Raw genomic sequence first — 23707 nt, forward strand, 5'->3', positions numbered from 1 at the left:
TTTGATTCCAGCGTTGTCAGGCCCAGGTATTCGCGATGTTAACAAGATCGAAGATATGTCTGAACCTCGAATTAGCTGATGTTGCCACTATCTGTTCTAACATCTCTATCTGTTATTCTCGCTTTCTCACCTTTGTCTTTCTCTCCCACTCGCTGACGGCTCAGCAATATGTCGGCTCCACCAGGATTCGGCGCTGCTCCACCAGGTTTTGGCGGGTCATCCCAGCCAAACGGAGAAAGTAGGATGGACGGCGATTTCTTTGGACAATTGAGTCAAGATGAGATCGAAAAGAAAGCTAGAAAATGGAGACAGTCTCAAAAGAGGCGCTTTGATCCCAAGAGGAGGCAAGGTGGTGGTGGCGGTATAGATTTTGGTAAAGCTGTAAGTGTTGGCGCGCTTCGTGACGCTTAGACATGAAAGTGGCAGGCCCGCTGCCTATCAACAATAATGCGAGAGAAAGCACAAGCAAAGGGGCTTACGAGTCGTGGGATGCATAGGATTTACCGCCTGAACACTTGCGAAAGATCATCAAGGATCATGGAGATATGTCAAACAGGAAGTTCAGGAATGATAAGCGTGTGCATTTGGGAGCATTGAAATACGTCCCTCATGCGGTCATGAAGTTGTTGGAGAATATCCCGATGCCTTGGGAGGTGAGTATACAAGCATTGAATGTAAGAATCGAGGCGACGCTGACTTGTTAGGAATACGTGTGTAGCAAGTACGAGAGGTGCCCGTGTTGTACCATATTTCAGGTGCTATAACGTTTGTCAACGAGGTGCCTCAGGTCATCGAGCCAGTGGTGAGTTCAGCTTCTTTGTCGACATTTATGCCCGCGTGAAGCTGACATCGAGGATAGTATCATGCGCAATGGGCGTCTATGTGGCTTGCGATGAGGCGAGAAAAGCGAGACCGAAGGCATTTCAAGCGAATGCGATTCCCGCCTTTCGATGACGAAGAGCCGCCGATGGATTACGGAGATAACGTGTTAGATGTGGAACCGTTAGAAGCCATCCAGCTGGAATTAGATGAGGAAGACGATGAAGCTATACTGGACTGGTTCTACGATCCGAAACCATTACTCGACACACCGCACATCAACGGATCGAGTTATAAATACTTCTCATTATCCTTACCCCAACTGGCCAACTTGTATCGAATCGGTCGACAACTGCTATCTGACTACTCGGACAACAATGCGTTCTACCTTTTCGATAAGAAGAGTTTCTTCACTGCCAAATCGTTGAATATTGCTTTACCCGGTGGACCCAAATTCGAGCCTCTGTATCGAGACACGGAAGCTTTCGATGAAGATTGGAACGAATTTAACGATATCAACAAGGTGATCATTCGTGGCATGATTCGATCCGAGTACAAAGTGGCGTTCCCCCATTTATACAACTCGATACCTCGTTCAGTCCACATCGGGCCGTACCATCAACCCAAGAATGTCTATATCAAGACGGACGATCCCGATCTGCCAGCATTCTACTTCGATCCCCTCATCAACCCGATCTCGCAACGTGTAGTACAAGAGGCTCACACGCCGCTTGTCTCGCACGAAGATGCTGTGTTCGGTTTCGGTAATGAGGAAGATGAGGAGTTTGAGTTGCCAGACGAATTGGAGCCATTTTTGGAGAATAGGGATTTGAGTAACGACAATACTGCGGATGCGATCGCTCTGTACTGGGCACCTTACCCTTACAACCTCCGAAGTGGGAAGACGAAGAGAGCTCAGGATGTGCCCCTCATCAAGAACTTCTACTTGGAACACTGTCCACCCGATCAGCCCGTCAAGATTAGGGTATCTTACCAGAAATTGCTCAAGGTCTACGTGTTAAATGCTTTGCATCACAAGCGACCCAAAGCGATGTCGAAGAGAAATCTGTTCAGATCGCTGAAGAACACCAAATTCTTCCAAACCACCAATCTCGATTGGGTGGAAGCCGGTCTTCAAGTCTGTCGGCAGGGTTACAACATGTTGAATTTGTTGATCCACAGAAAGAACCTGAATTACTTGCACTTGGATTACAACCTCAACTTGAAGCCTATCAAGACCCTTACCACGAAAGAAAGGAAGAAGTCAAGATTCGGAAATGCTTTCCATCTATGTCGAGAGATCCTTAGATTGACGAAACTCATTGTGGATGCCCATGTTCAGTTCCGATTGGGTAACGTCGACGCATTCCAACTTGCCGATGGTCTTCAATACATGTTCGCCCACGTCGGTCAGTTGACGGGAATGTACCGATACAAGTACAAGTTGATGAAGCAGATTAGAATGTGTAAGGATCTGAAACACTTGATCTACTCGAGGTTCAACACTGGACCCGTAGGAAAAGGACCAGGTGTCGGGTTCTGGGCGCCCGGATGGAGGGTATGGCTGTTCTTTATGAGAGGTATAGTGCCTCTCTTGGAAAGGTGGCTAGGAAATCTGTTGGCGAGACAGTTCGAAGGTAGAAACTCGAAAGGAACTGCTCAAACGGTCACGAAGCAACGAGTGGAGTCGCACTTCGATCTGGAGTTGCGTGCTGCCATCATGCACGATATCCTCGATATGATGCCTGAGAGCATCAAAGCCAACAAAGCCAAGACAATTCTGCAACATCTATCCGAAGCTTGGCGATGCTGGAAAGCTAATATTCCATGGAAAGTACCCGGTATGCCAGCTGCCATCGAGAATATCATCCTGAGATACATCAAGTCCAAGTCAGACCACTACACCTCGGTCGCGCATTACAACAGAGAGAGAATCAGACGAGGTGCTACTGTCGACAAAGCTGTAGTCAGGAAGAATCTCGGTCGATTGACCCGATTATACTTGAAAGCTGAGCAAGAGAGACAGAATGGATACCTCAAGGATGGTCCCTACATTTCATCAGAAGAAGCAGTGGCGATCTACACATCGACTGTCCATTGGTTGGAATCTCGAAAATTCGCTCCGATACCGTTCCCTCCGTTGTCGTATAAGCACGATACCAAATTACTTGTATTAGCTCTGGAAAAGCTCAAGGAGGCGTACTCGGTACATGGACGACTGAATCAATCTCAACGAGAAGAATTAGCATTGGTCGAGCAAGCTTACGATAATCCCCACGAATGTTTATCGAGAATCAAGCGATTATTGTTGACTCAACGAGCATTCAAGGAAGCCGGTATCGAATTCTTCGACACTTACGACAAGCTTATCCCTTGTTACGATATCGAGCCCGTCGAGAAGATCACGGATGCCTACTTGGACCAATTCTTATGGTATGAAGCCGATAAGCGTGGATTATTCCCCAACTGGATCAAACCTTCCGACAACGAACCTCCTCCCTTGTTAGTGTACAAGTGGTGTCAGGGTATCAACAATTTGACGGATATTTGGGACACCTCGGACGGCGAATGCGTGGTCATGATGGAGACTGTCTTATCTCGTGTATACGAGAAAGTCGACTTCACCTTGCTGAACAGGTTGTTGAGGTTGATCTTGGATCACAATTTGGCGGATTACATTACGGCCAAGAACAATATCACTTTGACCTTCAAGGATATGTCCCACGTCAACGCCTACGGTATGATCAGGGGTCTCCAATTCTCCTCCTTCGTCTTCCAATTCTACGGATTGGTCCTCGATTTGCTCATATTGGGTTTGCAACGAGCGAGTGAACTTGCCGGTCCTCCTGGTGCACCCAACGGATTCCTCCAATTCCGAGACACTGAGACTGAATCCAGGCACCCGATCAGGTTCTACACGCGTTACGTCGATCGAATACACATTTTATTCCGATTCACCTCAGATGAGGCGCGAGATTTGATCCAACGATACCTCAGTGCGAATCCCGATCCAAACAACGAGAATATGCACAACTACAACAACAAACGATGCTGGCCCAAGGATTGTCGAATGCGTTTGAACAAGCACGATGTGAATTTGGGTAGAGCGGTGTGGTGGAATGTAAAATCTTCACTGCCACGTTCGTTGACAACCATCGAATGGGACGAATCCTTCGTCTCTGTATATTCTAAGGACAACCCGCAATTGCTCTTCTCCATGAGCGGATTCGAGATAAGGATCTTGCCTAGAATCAGAACACAGCATGGAGAACAGTACTCGCTCAAAGATGGCGTTTGGAACCTCACCCAGGAGTCCACCAAAGAAAGGACCGCTCAAGCTTTCCTTCGGGTTTCGGACCAAGCAGTCAACGACTTCAACAACCGAATGAGACAAGTTCTGATGAGTTCTGGCGCTGCTACGTACGGTAAGATAATCAACAAGGAAAGTCTCTTTATGCATAATCAAGTTGTACTGGTCGAAGATTTGATGCTAACACCTTTTTTTCCCTTTTAGTGGTCCGTTTTTTCTGTTTTTTCCTCTGATTCACCATAGTTTCGTCAAACCTGCTCCTCTGAGAGAGCCATGCTGACTGCCTTGTCTCTTATCAACATTATCTCTCAACAGGAACACCGCTCTTATCGGTCTGATGACCTACTACCGAGAGGCTGTGGTCCACACCAACGAATTGCTCGATTCGCTCGTCAAAGCCGAAAACAAGGTCCAGACGCGAGTCAAAGTCGGTTTGAATTCCAAGATGCCCTCCAGATTCCCTCCCTGCGTGTTCTACTCGCCTAAGGAATTGGGTGGTTTGGGAATGTTGTCTATGGGTTTCGTCTTGATCCCTCAATCCGACCTGCGATGGTCCAAGCAGACCGATAGTGGCGGTATCACGCACTTCCGATCCGGTATGACACACGAAGAAGATCAACTCATCCCGAACTTGTACCGATATCTTCAACCTTGGGAAGCAGAGTTCTTGGACTCAGCTCGAGTATGGTCAGAATACGCCATGAAGAGAAAGGAAGCTACCGCTTCCAACAGAAGGTTGACGCTGGAAGATTTAGAAGATTCATGGGATAGAGGTATACCCCGAGTGAACACCTTGTTCCAGAAGGACAGACATACATTGGCGTACGATAAAGGTTGGAGAGTTAGAGCGTACTTCTCCCAATATTTCAGATTGAGGAATCAGCCTTTCATCTGGACCAACAATCGACACGATGGTAAATTGTGGAACTTGAACTCGTACAGAGTAGATGTCATTGCTGCGTTAGGTGGTGTTGAGGGTATCTTGGAACATTCGCTGTTCAAGGGTACTGCTTTCCCAACCTGGGAAGGTCTGTTCTGGGAGAAGGCTTCGGGTGAGTACTGGTCTCATGACCGTATATTTTTCGCCCATCCCCCCCTTCCCACCCTACCCTTCCCTTCCCTCGGTTCATCCCCCTTTCATCTCCATTCTTTTCCACGCCTTCTTTTTTTCTCGCCTCCCTCCCTTTCTTCCCCGCTCCTTCCTGATCCCTTTTCCTTCCCTCCCATCCTCCTCTTCTTCCCCCCCTCCCCTCCTCATCCGCCCTCCCCTCCTCCCTCCCTCCCCCATTCTGCCCTCCCCCACCGCGCTCGCCTACCTCACTTCCTTTCCGCCACCCTTATCTTCCCTTCCCGCTTTCCCCTCTCTACATCTTTCATAAGTGACAGCGCTGACCCTTACCCCATAGGTTTCGAGGAATCCATGAAGTACAAGAAGCTCACCAACGCCCAGAGATCCGGTCTATCCCAAATTCCTGTGAGTTCACCTACCGATCCGTCATGAGTGTGGCAAATTCACTCCGCGACACCTATTTCTTCCTCCCCTTCTCCCGCCCGTTCCTCCCGCCTCGCTTGAGTTTCGCTGATTGTTTTGCAATAGAATCGACGCTTCACAATGTGGTGGTCGCCTACTATGTATGCGAACCACTTTTATGCTTCCTACATCATTTGCACAACGCTGACTTGTGATTTTGTGTCATAGCAATCGAGCAAACGTCTATGTAAGTGAAAAACCTCACTCAGGAGGTGAAAGTGGCACTCTGCCACATTGGCGAACGCGGATGACGCGCGTGGCCAAAAGTGCCACTTTCGCCTCTTCACCACCAAATATCCCTTCCTCCCGTCCTCCTCGACGTTATTCATCGCTGATTCTCTTCGCAGGTCGGTTTCCAAGTGCAACTAGATCTCACTGGAGTCTTCATGCATGGAAAATTGCCTACTTTGTGAAGAAACTTTTGGCTTGTACATTGGAAAAATGAGCTGACTACCACGTTTTTCCAGGAAAATCTCTTTCATTCAGATCTTCAGAGCACATTTGTGGCAGAGTGAGTACCACCTCACCCACTCCTCTCCCCAATAGCCGTCTGGTTGCCTCCCGTGACCCTCCCCTCTCCCTATTCCATCCTCTACACCCTCAATCTCCCCTTCAATCTCTCCCTCACCCACCTTCTCCTGTTCCACCGGCCCCTTCTTCCCCTGGTTGGCCTGAGCGTCCGTGGCCCCTCTCTGCTTATGTCCCTCCCTCCCCTCTCCCGCATCCGCTCCCCCTTCTGCCATATGTCTCTCTCTTCCTTTTCCTACCCCTTGCTGCGGCCATTCGATCCACCTCTTTCTGCTTTCAGGTTCGCCCCCCCCTTTCCCACCTCATCTTACACACACACATCGTCCCGCTAATACCCCATGCTACTTATATAGAGATTCACGAGTCGGTCACTATGGATTTATGTCAAGTGTTCGACCAGGAACTCGAAGCTCTCCAAATCGAGACCGTACAGAAAGAGACTATCCACCCTAGAAAGTCTTACAAGATGAACTCATCGGCTTCGGATATCCTCCTGTTCTCGTCTTACAAATGGCAGATCTCTCGACCATCCTTGCTCACCGACAACAGGGATACATTTGACGGTACGACCTCCAACAAGTTCTGGTTAGATGTACAACTTAGATGGGGTGATTTCGATTCTCACGATATCGAACGATACGCTCGAGCGAAATTCCTCGATTATTCTTCGGACAGTCAATCGATCTACCCTTCACCTACCGGTGTCCTGATCGCCCTTGATTTGGCTTATAACCTTTACTCGGCATACGGTAATTACTTCCCCGGATTGAAACCATTGCTTCAACAAGCCATGGCGAAGATCATGAAAGCCAACCCTGCGTTATACGTTCTGAGGGAAAGAATCAGAAAGGGTCTTCAACTGTATTCATCTGAACCGACCGAACCGTACTTGAACTCCTCCAACTACTCCGAGCTGTTCTCCAACCAGATCATTTGGTTCGTGGACGATACCAACGTGTACCGAGTGACTGTCCACAAGACGTTCGAAGGTAACTTGACGACGAAACCCATCAACGGTGCCATCTTCATTTTCAACCCTAGGACAGGTCAATTGTTCCTCAAGATCATCCACACATCAGTATGGGCAGGTCAGAAACGTCTAGGTCAATTGGCGAAATGGAAGACAGCTGAAGAAGTTGCGGCATTGGTTAGATCTCTACCGGTAGAAGAACAGCCTAAACAGGTTATTGTTACGAGAAAGGGAATGTTGGACCCGTTAGAAGTTCACTTGTTAGATTTCCCGAACATCGTGATCAAGGGTTCAGAACTGCAATTGCCGTTCCAGGCTACATTGAAGATGGAGAAGTTCGGTGATCTGATTTTGGTGAGTTTTGTCTTGCATTCCCCCTCACCTATAACATTCCTTTTCGCCCGAAGTCTCGTCCCCTCCTTCTTCTTTCCCTTCCTTTCTCTTCCTTTCCTTTCTCTTTCTTCCTCATTCCTTCGCCATTCCTTCCATCCGTTCTTTCCGTCTTCGTCTTTTTTCATCCTATCCGCCTCTCCGTCTTGTCCTTTTCACCCTTCCCTCGAACCACACCGCTGCCAATACCGCCTCTTGCTATGCTTTCCTCTTCCATGCATGCTTGCATGCAGGGCTTCTGATGGGATCGAAGTGGAGGCGCGCCGTGTGGTGGGAAAGTGGCGAAAAGTGGCGGGTCGCGACGGATTGCGACGGATTGCTACGGATTGCTCTGTCCGTTCATACATCAAGCATCGCTGACCTCATATTCTTTCTTCTAGCGTGCTACGCAACCTCAGATGGTCCTGTTCAACCTGTACGACGACTGGCTCAAGTCAATTTCGTCATACACCGCGTTCTCGCGTCTTATCCTCATCCTCCGAGCTCTTCACGTCAACAACGAAAAGGCAAAGATCATCCTCCGTCCCGACAAAGCCACTATCACCGAATCCTTCCACATCTTCCCTAGTCTCAGCGATGATGCATGGATGTCGGTCGAGGTAGCGTTGAAGGATCTGATCTTAGCGGACTTTGGAAAGCGAAATTCCGTCAATGTAGCATCTCTCACAGCATCGGAGATCCGAGATATCATCTTGGGTATGGAGATCGCCGCTCCTTCGGTCCAGCGACAACAAATGGCGGAAATCGAGAAGAATACCGAAGCTCAGTCCCAAGTCACTGCCCTGCAGACTAAGACAACCAATATTCACGGAGACGAGATCGTGGTCACTACGACGACCAATTACGAGCAACAGACCTTCGCATCGAAATCCGATTGGAGAGTGCGAGCCATCTCAGCTACCAACTTGCCACTGCGTGTCAACCATATCTTCGTGGGCAACGACGATGTGAAGGATGATGCTGGCTCTTTCACCTATGTCATACCCAAGAACGTCCTCAAGACTTTCATCGTCAACGGTGATCTCCGATCCCAGGTCGTCGCATACTTGTACGGTAGTTCGCCCGCGGATAACCCTCAGGTGAAAGAAATCAAAGCTGTCGCTTGGATCCCTCAGAGAGGATCAAATAACGGTGTAGAATTACCTGCTGCTTTACCCAAGCACGATTTCCTCTTGAAGGATTTGGAACCCCTCGGATGGATCAAGACCCAATCAACGGAACTGAACCACTTGTCCCCCTCGGATGTCACGACGCAAGCGAAGATCATGGCGAACCATTCCGAATGGGGACCTCAGTCAATCTGTGTAACTTGCGCCTTCACACCTGGTTCGGTATCGCTCAATGCGTGGGAGTTGACGGTCGCAGGATTCGAATGGGGAAGGAAGAACCAAGATGTGACAGGACAAAATCCAGGATTCAACCCCTCGATGGCGAACCGAGTACAGCTCCTCCTGTCGGATAGGATTTTAGGTATGACCCTGGTTCCCGAAGGTGGAATCTGGAATTACGGTGTTGGATTGACGCAATCGTGGAGCGACAAATTGCCGTACAGTATGACTTTGGATAGACCGGAATCGTTCTGGGCGCCATGTCATCGACCGAATGCGTTCTTGAACTTCGCGTCGATGGAAGGCGATGATGCGGCGGACGTGGAGAACAGTCTGGAGTAGGCGAGCAGGACAGGATGGATGGTTGAAATGAAGAAAACGAAAATCGCACATGTCCAAGTGCTTCTTATATAGGTCAAGACTCCTTTTTTAGGTTATCATGTTTGTATTTGTAGATTACATCAGATGAATTTCCATGCCATGTCACAACACAACTCAAGGTCTAGAAATTGATAGCGAAGATGATGGTATGCATGATGCAAGAATGCAACATCCAGATAGATAAATGCTGTGTGATCTATGCCCATCTATCCGCTCTATGTCTATGTTACAACTCTAATCTGAATATGAAACAGCGTCCTCCGAAGAGTATAATTAAATTTGGTCAACAGCTCGTTGGTTTTGTTGGTCCTTGACGAATTGTCTTCGTTTCTCCCAGAACTCAGGGTTGACGGTGATGAGTTTTTGCTAATCAATGCAACAGCTATCATCAGCTAATTGGTCTCGCGAAAGAACCAGGTACCCAGGAGCTGACGGATACTCACGTTGGTGTCGTGAGAGATTCTGTCCCAAGGTCTCCAATCACCGTGTCTGTCCCAGACGACTTCGGGACCTTGCGAAAGTCTGTAGAGGTAGTAACCGGCACCACCGACGGCAACACCAACGATACTGGAGGGATTTCGAAATCAGCTTAGGCCCGATCCGGTTCGATAATAACCTGATACGAAATCGTGCATGAACTTACCCGAAGATGGGGAGGGTTTCAGCAGGAAGCCATTTTTTGATGAAAGCAGCTCGGGACTATGGTGGCAAGTCGATATCAGTATTTGTATTTCTAGAAGGGTTATTTGTATTTATTGGTCGGACGGAGGATGTCGGAATTGATTGTATTTGTATTTTCGTATTTCTCGACCTGATGCCGATGAAGAAGAGGTTACTCACCGCCATGATGATATGAGATACAATGGATAAGGAACGAAAAGACACGAAAGACCTGAAGATGTATTTTATTTGTTTTTGATACAAGAAAAGAAGAAGGAGACAGATGAACAAGTTGGGAGAGATCTTTGTTTCGAAGGAGACAGACTTGAATATTTATATTTTGTAGGTCCGCCTAACGTTATGCATTGAATTTTGATCCCCCAACAAGCTATACCTGGGGAAATGAGGGTCTGATACGGTCCAGGTTCACCAGCAAAATTTCATTAACTCGAGGAAAAACCAGCCTCGATCGTATTTTTTTCAATTGTAAACATTTCAAGCGGGTCGGAAAAAGTCGGGCGCTATTTCCGTGCCGATGCGTAACACGTGGGCGAGCGCTTCAACGATGTCGACATAAGGCGCGTCGTGACAGCCTTTGTAGTTTCGTGCGCCTATCGCTAAGCTTGGGGCCTCGAAGATGAGTCAAAATGGTTTGTGGTCATCTGAAATTTCAGTCTGCCTACAATAGTTGATTATCCTCTGTCTTCCTCCTTGTCTTGTGATTTCGACTCACCTGTGACCTCTCACATAGATACACAATACGATGGCCGACTCAGCGTTCACTCAACAAGCGGCTGAGAGCGCTTCAATCATCGCTCTTTCTCCAGAGAAAGAAGCTGAGTTCGAAAGGATCACAAGGAGTCTTCAGGAATACACCGGAGGAGACATAATTAGGAAAGTCCTTGCTGAGGGCAGGACGGTCAAGGCTTATTGGGGTGGGTGCCAGCTTTCTAAAGGCATTGAAGAGGTTTGACTCGTTTCATGTTCATGACTGACAAATTCACGCGCAGGTACGGCTCCGACCGGTCGACGTGAGTCATTCTGACGCCAAAACAAGCCTCAGCCGACAAAGCTCGAAGAGGGTCATCGCTAATTGCCCTACTCAGCTCACATCGCTTATTGTGTACCTCTGGTCAAGATTGCCGACTTCTTGACAGCCGGTGTGCATGTCAAGATATTATTAGCAGGTAGGTCAGCTGGAATAATCGCCACCCCTCTCGATCAGTGCAACCTGAGCTGATTTCCTCTTTCGTAGATGTATGTCCGACTATGTTGCTTTCCTTTCGAGCATAATTCTGACACCCATTACAGCTCCACGCCTTCCTCGACGCCTCGAAATCCTCTTTGCAAACCGTACAATACCGAGTGAAGTACTACTCCATCCTCCTTAAAACCGTCTTCACAGTCCTCGGCGTGCCCGTCGACAAGCTGGAATTCGTTACCGGATCAAGCTACCAACTGAAGGCGGATTACACCTTGGATGTTTACAAGTAAATCATACTCATTGATTAGCTGGACTGTATTGCATTAACGCTGATACTTTCGGGTCTCATAGATTCCACGCTTTGACCTCTGTGAGGGAAGCTGAACATGCCGGTGCCGATGTGGTGAAAGAGTCCGAATCCCCTTTGATGAGCAGTATGATGTACCCGGGCCTTCAGTCCTTAGATGAGCAGTACTTGGACGTGGATTTCCAATTCGGCGGTGTTGACCAGGTGAGCTGGATTGAGGAGGCACCTATAACACAGCTGACAGTCGACCTTAAATCTCAGCGAAAAATCTTCATGTATGCCGCTCACTTCCTCCCAAGACTGGGCTATGCCAAACGAGCACACTTGATGAACGCGATGGTTCCTGGACTATCTGGTGGAAAGATGTCAGCCTCGGATCCAAAATCCAAGATTGATTTCCTTGCCCAGCCAGCGGACATCAAAGCTAGTATCAAGGCTGCTCTATGTCCACCGGGAGAAATAGAGAACAACGGTGTAGTGGCGTTCATCAAAGCTGTATTAATACCCATTCAAGCATTGCGAAACGACCAAGCATCAGCGAAGGGGGAGAAGCCACCCGTAGGAGAGGGCTCGTTCGTCAGCGAAGGCGCACCTGAGGGGACTCTGTTTAGCATCTCTCGACCGGAGAAATTCGGAGGCGATGTCCACTTCAAGTCGTACGAAGAGCTTGAAAAGGCTTATCTCGCTGAGGAGGTACACCCAGGAGATTTGAAGGGTGCTGTGACGGACGCTCTGATCAAGCTCTTGGCCCCTATCAGAAAGGCATTTGATGAGGACGAGGAATGGCAAGAAATTGAGAGGTTGGCTTATCCTACGGCTTCGGCTGCTCCCGCTGCCGCGGATAAGAAAGTGGTACGTTGATGACAGCTTGCATGTCCATGGACAATGTTCCTGCGAAAGATGACGCCTTCGCCCTCGCAGAAAAAGAAGGATGTCCGAAAATCGGCTCCTACAGAAGAAGAGCGAGCGGCCCTTCGAGCAGCAAAAGAGAAGGAGAAGGCTGAAAAAGCAGCTGCTAAAGCTACTGCCGAGGGACATCCACTCAAGCCAGCCGAACTTCAACAAGCATCTCAAGCTGCAGCTGCTGCGCCAGCTGCCATTGCCAGCGGAAGCGGATCATCGACATCATGCGTGACGACTACGAACCTACCGAAGTTGAAATTGCTTGCCAAGGGGAAAGTCAGAGATATCTACTCTTTGCCTGCTCCCGAGGATCAAGATAAGCTGTTGTTTGTCGCCACGGATCGAATGAGTGCCTTTGATGTGATCATGAACAATGTGAGCTGCGGGTATAATTACGTATTTCGCTAGCTACGATAGCTGACATGCATGGCAGGGTATTCCCTCGAAAGGTATAACCCTCACAACGCTTTCTCTGTTCTGGTTCGACAAATTGAAGGATATCATTCCGAATCATGTCCTTACTCCCTCGCCATCATCTTGCCTCGCCACGCCTTCGGACTCGTGGTCGCAATTCCCTAGATCGCTGGACGAGTACAGGGATCAGCTAGAGGGAAGGAGTATGATCGTGAAGAAATGCGAAGTGGTAAAGATAGAAGCTATTGTCAGAGGGTATATCACCGGTGAGTACGCAAAATCATCAGCTAAGATTGTCTCCCAGGCGAGCAAAGCTGAGGTCATTCGCGTCTACAGGCTCCGCTTGGTCAGAATACAAGAAATCCCAAACTGTGCACGGTATAAACATGCCGGCTGGATTAGTGGAGTCAGAGAAGTTGCCCAAACCTCTATTCACTCCCTCGACCAAGGCCGATCAAGGTGAACACGACGAAAACATCCACCCTGATAAAGGTAAGTCAGATTCTCCGTACAACTGAGGTTGTGTTGGGCCCGAATTGACTGGATTTTTGCCGTCTATAGTGAAAGACATCTGTGGTGCGGAATTAGCAGAACAAATCGAAAAAGTCGCTATACGCCTCTACACCGAAGCGTCCGAATACGCCTTGGAAAGAGGATTGATCTTAGCCGATACCAAATTTGAATTCGGCTTGTTGGCTGATCCGACCAAACCGAACGAAAAACCACAATTGATCTTGATCGATGAAGTCTTGACACCCGACTCGTCGAGATACTGGTCTGCTGCAGACTACGTGAAAGGTCAACCGCAAGCGTCGTTCGATAAGCAGTACTTGCGAGATTGGCTGATCAAGGAAGGCTTGAAAGCGAAAGAGGATGTGACCTTGCCCGAGCATGTGGTGGCTGAGACGAGAAGTAAATATGAGGAAGCGAGGAATCGGGTCATGGGATTGGGGCAGTTTTCCAAGTAGCGGGCAGAGCATTCATCATTAGATAGTATGAATGCAGTATAGATGTTATATGCGAATAGCATGTTAGTGTGTCCATGTCTGAAAGTCCGAACGAGGGTGTCGGTGGATGGTGGATGGTGCTGGCTTCGTTGCTCCCGAATTCCTGGGGTCCCGAAGATAGACGCGTGGGATTTTGGATTTTGGATTCGAAACGATGCTCTCAAGTCGTACTTCTTCTCTCTCAACCTGTATCAGTGTATGTATGTATGATTGCTCTGTGACCTGTCTGGCCCTCACAGCCCTATGACTTGCATAACCACTTCGCTTTCGAGTATCTCTTTGTCAAAACTACAACTCTTCGACGTCGACGAAATGAGCGCAACACAGACGGGCTGGATGAGCATCGGACATGGCGATATCGAAGCGTACAAAACTAAACTCCTCCAATGGGATCATCATCAGGAAACTCTCGAGAAGAATTACGAGACGTACGGCCTACCGTCAAACCTGGAAGAATTGGACGACGAACAGATCGGTATACTTCAAGAGTTAGTCGAGCATTCTGCTGGAGGCTCTTCAACAATGGCAATGGGGAAAGTGACGAACATCAAACCCCTTTCACCGATATTTGAGCAGAAACTACTCATCGACCTATACACTGAAGATTGCCCTATAACATGCGAAAGTTTCATCGCCCTCTTGAAAGGGGGAAGGAAATCGAAAGTGGTGGCTGGTAAAGAACTGGTGTATAGGAATAGTATTTTTCATCGGTTGGTTAGAGATTTCATCATCCAAGGAGGAGATATTACTAGAGGAGATGGGACTGGAGGAGAATCGATATATGGTTTGAAATTCAACGACGAGAAGAATGGTCTGAAAAAGAAATTTGAATATGGTACGTTGGGGATGGCAAGTGGGAGTTCGAAAAATTCGAATTCTTCGCAATTCTTCATATGTCTCATACCGCCTTTATCACCCCCCAACTGCAACTCCAACTCCAAATCTGGCTCTGGCTCTGGCGCTGGCTCGGCACAAAAGGATCAAGATGCAAAGAAGGCCAAGGAAAGGGAGAAACAGCTGAATAAGCTGAATGGGAAATATGTAGTGTTTGGACGGGTGAAAGAGGAGAGTATAGGATTATTGGAGAGGCTGAATAGCCTGGATACTACCGATGGGGAGGGGATCAAAGATAGGTGTTGGATTGAAGACTGCGGAGTGATATAGACGATACAAGTCCCAAAGAGTGCAACAAATAGCACGACAAACGCAATCTAGATCACACCCGGGTGTGCAGATGCACCTCAAGGATCCTCGACTGGAGCTCGCTTCCTAGGATTTGAATTCACGAAAAATTACATGGCATGTAGATTTGCAGTGACGATCATGTAGCATATCGTATCTGGGTGATTGAGCACATGTAGATATCTCTATGTACAACTACAGCGACTCATAGTCGGAATTTATAGTACACCCACATATCGCTATATAGTATCCAGTCTCCAGGATACTTGACTTGTATACCTTCGAGTCCCGTTGTCCATGTCGAGATCGTTAGACCCTATATCTTATTAGCGAAGAACCAGGTATCCACTACAAAGTTCGTCCCGGACCGGACAATCAGCTGTGCCCTCGTTCATCTCTCTGCCTTGAGAAGGACAATCAAGAAGGCTCACAATCATAGCTCTCGCCACTACCCATACTCATATCGACACTACCTACGAGCTCGAAGCCGACGCTCTCCATCGCTGAGAGCACCGTGCAGGCCAACAACCTAGATTCTACCACTTGCGTACCATCAGAAGTCCACCATGGACTCCCGCGCAATTTCAACTGATGGGCACCGGGCTCTTTCTCGTATTCGCTTTGTATTCCGAGCGGCCATGTCTAAATCGGTAATTTGGGAAACGCGGGTACACCAATCAAATAAGTCATCATGGCGCAGTCGGTGAAGCCGATATAGGGTTGATAGGGATTTGGATTTTACGAGTGGCAGAAATAGACTCACCTTGACAGCCCTGACGAAAGCCTGTTTGACGTTCTCGTCGGGAGGATCGATGATCCTGATTTTATCGCTCTCGTTGAAACTTATTGAGAAGTAGAATTTCTGACGAGGTGAAACGGAGTGCAGGATGAGAGTATCCTTGTCGAACCCTTTCTTGGTCAAGTCACATGCCATGTGAAGATCCCATCCGATCGCTGAGAGCGCATGAAGGACGTGCGAGAGAAGTCGGCGGGAGTAGACGGCTTCGGCGCCTGTGCCTCGCCCTGCGATGCGATGCTGGTCAGTTTTGCGAAAAGTAGTTTCGTCTTGTAGTGAGGTGGTGAGAAGGTGGACATTCTCGTGAGAGTGGGGATTGAGCGGATTGGTATGGGTTGGGAAGAAAGTAGGGATATGGGAAGAGAAGGACGGAAGAGTATCTCAATCACTTGATGAATGTCTGATTGATTGACTGACTGCTTACTTGATATTATATAGCTCGCTACGAACGAACCTGAACTCACATGGGTTCCCACTCAACTTCCATTCCCACCCATTATAATAAGCGCTCGATTTTTGTATACCCGCAACCCATACCCTCCTGATTGCCTCCTCGACAGCAGGAACCGCGTGTTGAGGTAAACCAATCAGACGGATCCTATCTGTTCTAGCCAGGTGTAAACAAGCGAACAAATGCGGGAAGGCTGGAGGAGGTTCAGAGGGATAAGTCTGTTGCTGTAATGCAGGAGCCTGGGCCTGGTATGATAGTCTTGAAGAAGACGGCCCGGGGGCTTGAGCTTCGTGATATGTCGGAGGAGGGGGTGGTTGGCTCTTCTCTGATGAAGATGAAGAGAGGAATTCTGATAATTTGCCCATGTCGTTCTGCTATTTTGTCGTGGACGTTCAGTGTGCAGTGGCAGGTTGGAGTGATGAAGGGACCGAACAGTGGTGATGGCCTTTCCCTTGAGTGTATATATATATAGATCTATAGAGGTCCGAAGCAGTGTAGTGGGTTTAGATACCCACTGTTCACACCACACCGCCTTCTTGGCAAGGCTAGTTGCTCACTGGGTGGTGCCTGAAGCAGCATGCATGATTACGATTGCGGAGAAATGACGTGTAGATAACCGGTACTTTGTATATTCCTTCCATTTAGCAATAATCAAGAAACACCACGCGACAGATATAATCCACTCCGACGCGCTTGGTTCGAGCTCGGACATGAAATATCTTGATATCCAGTCCACCATACTCTAGCTTCCTCCTACTCTAACGCTATAGGAGAACCATTCTTCGTACGACGTGACCAGAGCTGCTTGCTTCAAGCAGACAAGGACGATGGCTACGGAATTTGATGATGTGTAAGCTGCACGAAGGACCTCAAGGATGTTCTCTAGCTGACGCTCAAGAATAGCTTAACGAATCAACCGGTCGTCATTGATAATGTGAGCTGACGCATACGCCCACACTCGGAAGATCAACTCATGGAATGCTGATTCGAATGTAGGGATCTGGGACAATCAAAGCTGGTTTCGCGGGAGAAGAACAGCCATCATGCTATATACCATCGTTGTGAGTCACGCATTCCAGATCAAAGTCTAGGATATCCTCGACTGCTCTGTTGAGATCGAGTCAGGATGGAAGGAAGGAAGGAAGGACTACCTTGTGTCCACGAGCGAGGAGTGCGATCGACTTGTACTACGGATCAAGCAAGAGCTGATGAAAAATCATCGTTCCCCCAGTGTTGGGCGCCCGAAACACCCCCGAGTGATGGCAGGAGCAATACAAGATAACCTGTTCATCGGTCGACGGGCACAAGAATTGAGAGGACTGTTGAAGATCAAGTACCCGATGGAGCATGGGGTGGTTACGGACTGGGACGATATGGAGAGGATATGGGGGTGGGTCTATGGAGAAGGTCTGAAAGCTCTGAGTGAAGAAGTGAGTGACTTTCGCCAGTGACTTGCATTGTCTCAAGATGTCATGCGATACATGCGAAATGAAGGACAGGGAAGCGTTCGAAACTCCTCTTACCGAAAAAGAGTGCTGATCATTGCTCATGATTTTCCGCTCGTAGCACCCCGTCTTGCTTACCGAAGCACCCCTCAACCCGCGGCAGAATCGAGATGTAGCAGCTCAAATATTCTTTGAGACCTTTAATGTACCGGCATTCTTTACCAGTGTACAGGCAGTTCTATCCTTGTAAGTCCATGCTTGCGAATCTGCTCCTTCTCATCATCGGCTTTACACATTCCAAACAGTCAAATTGGCGACTGACAATTTCGGTCTACAATAGGTATTCTTCGGGACGAACAACGGGAATAGTACTAGATTCAGGAGACGGTGTGACGCACGCCGTACCGGTGTTCGAGGGATTCTCGATGCCTCACGCGATACGCCGTATAGATATAGCAGGAAGAGACGTCACGGACCACTTGCAATTACTACTCCGAAAATCAGGATATTACCTGCATACTTCAGCTGAGAAGGAGGTGGTGCGGACGATAAAAGAGAAGACGTGTTATTTGGCCATCAATCCGGCTAAAGAAGAGAAGGATCAGTCTGGAGCCTGGGAAGAATTTAGATTACCTGATGGAAAGGTCATACAGGTCAGCTATCCACGCATCTTTCCTCTTGAAGAGGAGTCGGCCGAAGCTGAAATCTGGAATGCCCCGGAAATGTAGCTCGGAGTGGAACGGTTCTTGGCGCCTGAGATACTGTTCAATCCGGAATTGATAGGTCAGGAATATCCTGGAGTTCATCAAGTAAGCTACCTTGTCTGTCTATAAGACCCAGAGGCATGTTAGCTGATGTGTGACGACAATAGGTCATAGTGGATTCGATAAATAGGACAGATCTGGATCTGAGAAAGTCGTTGTTTAGTAATATCGTTTTGTCAGGAGGCTCAACCTTGTGTACTGGTAAGTCCTTGAAGTCGTCCGGCCTTCCCCTCTTTATCAGAGGCTCATATGGGTAGTGTGACATGAGCTTATTTACGAGGTCATCACATTACAGGCTTTGGAGATAGACTGTTGAACGAAGTCAAGAAACTGGCATTGAAGGATGTCAAGCTGAAAATATATGCGCCGCCAGAGCGGAAGGTGAGCACCTAGATCTTACGCCAGTAGGAGGACGGTAGCTAATGTCGTGGAATGGAAGTACTCGACCTGGATCGGAGGTAGTATTTTGGCGGGACTGAGCACCTTCAAGAAGGTGAGCTGGCATTTCAGTACAACGAGCCATGCATGTTCTACAGCTAATCTATTTGATCAGATGTGGGTGTCAGCGGATGAATACAAAGAAGATCCAGATATAATCCACAAGAAGGCATTCTAGCGTTCCTTACGCTGGATGGAAAGACGTGAACCAAACGATGCTTTTCGGTCGGTCACCAATCGACCTCTGCCCCGATAAAAGGGCCGACTGGTGGAGGCGGCATCGTGACCCGCTGGATTGATACCCTGATGACAATGATGACCATGTATATGAACATACCACGAGTACCGGATCTGTGCGGAATCAATCCGAGCAGTAGGAGTGACCTTCGCTTAGCTTTATGCACATACGCATCCCTCGCTCTGCAAGGCGAAAGGGGAAGCATCATCTCAGAGGTAGATCTACATTGCTTACGGGTGCTCATTGATCGTCGCCAGATCTCATCCTAGCCGACGTGAATCATGACACATCATTCCTCAGGAATGCCTAGACGTCGTAACGCTCACGTTTCGTGCATAAGCGGTCTTGGCGAACACATCGAATTGAAGTGCTTGAGTCCGCTCGCTCGTGTGTCATTGAATCATGCACCAAAGCTTTGACATCATATCACAGCACACGTTGAAGGAACGAACGCGTTCGTGACGCCGATGATCATGCACATGTACTTACGTGACTTTACCGAACCAACGGGTTATATCAGATATCTGCACTTCAGGGTTTTGCCATTTTGACTCCGATCTACCGGGTTCTGACGCAGAAACGCAGAAACGCGGAAAAAGCTACCATGTTGAGAGTGAGACATTGAGGAACGGCCCATCGCCATCACATCAACAAGAAATCAAAACATGTAAACAAATCTACTGTAGCATGTAGCAGATAATTCGGCATTCCTTCACATTCACGTTCTCCCTCTTCGTCATCCATTGTGATCACGCATTTGTCTTTTCGTGGAGAGGACTGACGGTCATTCAAGTATCTTGTGATTGATCCGATCATCCCTCTTTATCCCTTCTTCTTCTTCCTATTGATCGCTTGATAGATCGTCAATCGCATATCGATCTGATCGTTGATCTTTCCCTATCCTCGACAGACAGACATTCCTTGATCTCAACGTCACTTCACTTGATCATCAGATCGAACCTTTTCGAGTCGGTACCAGTATCGTAGTGGTCCCCACTCACTCACGCTCTTTTAGAACATTGACAAAATACGCTCTTTTAACCCATCCAAATCGACAGAACACGTCCATTTGCGAAGACCCCAACCGCCCGTTCCAAATCATACGACCACAATACCATCGGCAATATGAAGACTTCTGTTCTCTTTTCCTTGGCGCTGAGCGTGCTCGGCTCAAGTGTAGATGCGTTTAACCTCGCAGATGTCAAAAAGACTACTTCTGGGTGAGTCTTACTATCCACCTAGACTCCAGACGGTCGACCATCAGAACACAATGGGCTGATATGATGTGGGCTGGATGTTAAGGTCCGTTGTACCCGGTCGATATATTGTCGAATTTGATTCTAGCGCCCACTTGACTTCGTCCGGCCTGAAACGAGACGAAGGTATCTCGACACCGCACGAAGCGATCTACAGTCAGCTCAAGGAAAGAGGAACTGATTTCACTGTCCATTTCGAATACTCCAACGACCTCTTCGTCGGAGCTAGTATCACATTGGACTCTGATAACGTGAGTACTTACTATGTGCCTGATGAAGCCGAGTCACGCTCTTCCAGGTGACGCGAGTATGAATTGAGCTGTATCGACAGCTAATACGATCGAAATTGTAAACGCAGGATCTGGCCAACCTCCTGTCGGCAGACGGTATCGTCGATTTCAGACAAGTGCATCTACTCAACCTTCCTTCTCAACCCGTCACAGCGCAATCATACCAATGGCCAGCTTCATCTATCTCCAATTCCACCGCCTCTAAGGGTCCATCATCTTCTACTACTTCTGCCAAGGTCACCACTACAACCACCTGCACGGGTAAAGGCAAGAAACAGCAATGCACCACTTCGACCATCACGGCGACCGCTTCCGCTTCTTCTACTCCTTCGGCAAGCGCCAACAAGGGATTCTCAGTTTTGAGTCAGATCGGAGCTGAGAGTGTTCAAGCCGGTGGAAATAAGGGTAAAGGAGTGAAGATTGGAATTATCGACAGTGGAGTGGATTATACTAGAGAGCCACTCGGAGGAACTTATGCTCAAGCTGGATCGAAGGTGGTAGGAGGATACGATTTTGTTGGAGATTCTTTCGATGGAACGAACGATCCTCAACCCGATAGCGATCCCTTCGATAATTGTTATTCTCACGGAACTATCACTGCTGGTCTTATTGGCGCCAACCCGAACTTGTACGGCGTGACTGGTGTAGCCCCCGAAGCTAGTCTATATCAGTACAGAGTATTCGGCTGCAACGGAGCGACCACCGACGATATTGTCTTACAAGCTATGCAGAGGGCTTATACGGATGGTGTCGATATCATCAACCTCAGTGTTGGTGGGTGTCTGTCCTTATTCTTTTTTTTTGCTGTTGGGCGTCAGACTGATGCTAACGCTTTCCATTCCCAGGTGAAACCTCCGGCTGGACCGAAAGTATGCTCTCGGTCTTTGCCAGTCGACTCAGCTCAGCCGGCGTCGTCCTCTCAATCTCAGCGGGTAATCAAGGCCAAGTCGGCGCTTTCTACTCGTACTCTCCTGGAGCAGGAATAGGCGTCATCAACGTCGGTTCGAGCGATAATGCTTTCTACCCGTCTCAACTCGCCTCTGTTTCGACCGGCTACGGCCCAATTCCCTACTTCAACTACAAGGCGTTCGCCTCCGGTACATACCCCTTGTACGCCTTCACCACCGACCCTTCCGTTGCCGCTGATGGCTGTACAATCCCCGACGGTACGCCCAACTTGTTTGGATACGTGACTTTGGTCCGACGAGGTGGATGTTCGCTCGAACAGAAAGCCAAGAACATTTACCTACAAGGTGGTAGACAGATGTTCTTGATCAATACTCCCAACACTGTTCCTCTTTACCAAAATTTCCCCCTGGATTTCGGCATGATCAGCTACGATGATGGAAATTACCTTTTAAGTCAGATCAACAACCACACCTCGAACACCACCGTGACCTTCACCTTCAATCCTTATCAGTCACCCAACACATTTACCGGAAATATCACCTCTTACTTTAGCGAGATCGGGCCAACCAACGATCTTTACTTCGCTCCGTCCATCGTTGCTCCTGGAACAAATATGGTAGTCATCTTACCTATCAACATGGCGAACTGGTCAATCGTCGACGGCACTTCCTACTCTGCTCCTCTCGTCGCTGGTTCCGCAGCTCTCTACATCAACGCGAAGGGAGGCAACAACGTATCCCCTGACAAGGTCAAAGCGGCTCTTCAATCCACTTCAGATTACCTCCGAACTTCCGTCTCCGATCAATCTATTGCCAATGTCGCTGTCCAAGGAGCCGGTAAAGTCAATATCGCGAACGCCATCAGCCCTGGACTCGTCGTCAGCCCCTCTGAGATCTTGTTGAATGATACCAACTATTTCGCCGGAACCCAATACCTCACTCTGACCAATCCTACCAACAAGATCGTCACTTACAAATTGTCCAATCTACCTGCTGGAACTGCACTTGCTTTCCAATCTGGTTTGAATCAGTCGAACGATCAACCAGTTCCGCAAGTCTCTTCCTTTGCAAATGTCCGATTCTCCCAGTCTACCGTCTGGCTTCTTCCCCGAACCACTTGGGTAGTCTTGTTGCAATTCAGCGCTCCCACCGGATTGGACGCTAAGCAGTTCCCTATATACTCTGGATTCATCGAGATCTCCGGAGGTAGCAATAACGTCAGAGTGCCTTATTTGGGTGTGGCAAGCAAGATGAGAGATATGCCTGTGTTGGACCCTACGCCATATTACCTTGGAATCAACACGCCTACGATACTTGATGCCAGTGGGAACGTACAATCTTCTTCCGGTCAATCGTACAACTTCCAAAATGGTAGTTACCCTACCGTGATCTACAGATTAGTTGGCGGTACACCATTGTTGTTGATTGACTTGATTGACTCCAAGGCAAATATCGGATTCACACCGAATTACAACTCTAAACGATCGGCCACGCCTACACTTGAAGGTGAATTATCTCTGATGAAAAAAGCCTTTGTCGAATCGAGAAAAATCAACTCGATCAGTGGGAACAACAATAAATGGTGGCAATCCTCCAAGACCCAATCGTTGATTTCGCTATATTGTCAATTGACCAATTTCAAAGGCAAAGGATGTTCGGGATTCAACACAGGAAAATCTAATACGTTTGCCAAAGTACCTATCTTGGGCAACTTGTTTGAGAGCGATTATATACCTCGATCGACGGACAATGTAGATGGACAAGGGAATGATCATTCTACGTTTGCTCTGGAGAGTGGACCCCGCTTCGCTAATGGGACTACGATACCTAATGGGACTTATAAATGTGAGTGTGGGATCCGATTTTCCCTCTCTGCCTTGCGACGAGATTTATGTGGAAATTGAGGAGGATATGATTGTTGCGATACTTTGCTGAAGAGTGATGCTGATGCTAATGCCTTTGCTGATTTGATTCAGTCCTGATGCGAGCTTTGCATATCACGGGTGATCGAACCAAGGAATCCGACTACGAAGCTTGTAAGTTTGTTCAGAGTGTCAAATTGCTAGATTGTCAGGATGACAACTGATTCGACTCTGTGTGTTGCATGATTATTAGGGGTTTCCGCACCATTCACTATCGCTCAGTAATCGATAACCTGTAGAAGGCCTACAGTAGGTTAGGACTCCT

At 48.2% G+C, this 23707-nt stretch overlaps 7 protein-coding genes across 7 annotated transcripts; 5 read left to right on the plus strand and 2 right to left on the minus strand.

Moving 5' to 3' along the window:
* Positions 1-168: 168 nt before the first annotated feature.
* Positions 169-9218, plus strand: I303_104311 (pre-mRNA-processing-splicing factor 8; the record flags this gene model as incomplete). The annotated part of the gene is made up of 12 exons (XM_018408011.1): positions 169-381; positions 498-653; positions 719-802; positions 860-4239; positions 4445-5181; positions 5536-5603; positions 5727-5761; positions 5829-5847; positions 6008-6069; positions 6128-6171; positions 6542-7512; positions 7929-9218. The coding sequence occupies 12 exons, from the start codon at positions 169-171 to the stop codon at positions 9216-9218; spliced, it is 7059 nt and encodes a 2352-aa protein (XP_018263222.1).
* A 312-nt stretch (positions 9219-9530) lies between these two features.
* Positions 9531-10103, minus strand: I303_104312 (uncharacterized protein; the record flags this gene model as incomplete). Its single annotated transcript, XM_018408010.1, has 4 exons — positions 9531-9623; positions 9701-9824; positions 9901-9956; positions 10098-10103. 4 exons carry the CDS (start codon positions 10101-10103, stop codon positions 9531-9533), a joined length of 279 nt encoding a protein of 92 aa, XP_018263221.1.
* A 577-nt stretch (positions 10104-10680) lies between these two features.
* Positions 10681-13713, plus strand: I303_104313 (phosphoribosylaminoimidazolesuccinocarboxamide synthase; the record flags this gene model as incomplete). Its single annotated transcript, XM_065968941.1, has 10 exons — positions 10681-10852; positions 10928-10948; positions 11024-11104; positions 11323-11407; positions 11473-11632; positions 11690-12280; positions 12350-12706; positions 12765-13011; positions 13082-13237; positions 13307-13713. The coding sequence occupies 10 exons, from the start codon at positions 10681-10683 to the stop codon at positions 13711-13713; spliced, it is 2277 nt and encodes a 758-aa protein (XP_065825013.1).
* A 351-nt stretch (positions 13714-14064) lies between these two features.
* Positions 14065-14916, plus strand: I303_104314 (uncharacterized protein; the record flags this gene model as incomplete). The annotated part of the gene is made up of 1 exon (XM_018408008.1): positions 14065-14916. One exon carries the CDS (start codon positions 14065-14067, stop codon positions 14914-14916), a length of 852 nt encoding a protein of 283 aa, XP_018263219.1.
* Positions 14917-15250: 334 nt separating this feature from the next.
* On the minus strand, positions 15251-16546 carry I303_104315 (uncharacterized protein; the record flags this gene model as incomplete). The annotated part of the gene is made up of 4 exons (XM_018408007.2): positions 15251-15282; positions 15366-15576; positions 15698-15957; positions 16195-16546. 4 exons carry the CDS (start codon positions 16544-16546, stop codon positions 15251-15253), a joined length of 855 nt encoding a protein of 284 aa, XP_018263218.2.
* Positions 16547-17008: 462 nt separating this feature from the next.
* I303_104316 (actin-2) lies at positions 17009-19006 on the plus strand (the record flags this gene model as incomplete). The annotated part of the gene is made up of 11 exons (XM_018408006.1): positions 17009-17031; positions 17085-17115; positions 17178-17242; positions 17413-17611; positions 17748-17872; positions 17967-18279; positions 18355-18435; positions 18498-18591; positions 18686-18771; positions 18830-18883; positions 18944-19006. 11 exons carry the CDS (start codon positions 17009-17011, stop codon positions 19004-19006), a joined length of 1134 nt encoding a protein of 377 aa, XP_018263217.1.
* A 1185-nt stretch (positions 19007-20191) lies between these two features.
* Positions 20192-23667, plus strand: I303_104317 (uncharacterized protein; the record flags this gene model as incomplete). The annotated part of the gene is made up of 6 exons (XM_065968942.1): positions 20192-20286; positions 20369-20573; positions 20681-21386; positions 21458-23365; positions 23497-23556; positions 23636-23667. The coding sequence occupies 6 exons, from the start codon at positions 20192-20194 to the stop codon at positions 23665-23667; spliced, it is 3006 nt and encodes a 1001-aa protein (XP_065825014.1).
* Between the last annotated feature and the right edge of the window lie 40 nt (positions 23668-23707).

This window comes from Kwoniella dejecticola, chromosome 5, assembly GCF_000512565.2.
Source record: "Kwoniella dejecticola CBS 10117 chromosome 5, complete sequence".
NCBI lineage: Eukaryota > Fungi > Basidiomycota > Tremellomycetes > Tremellales > Cryptococcaceae > Kwoniella > Kwoniella dejecticola.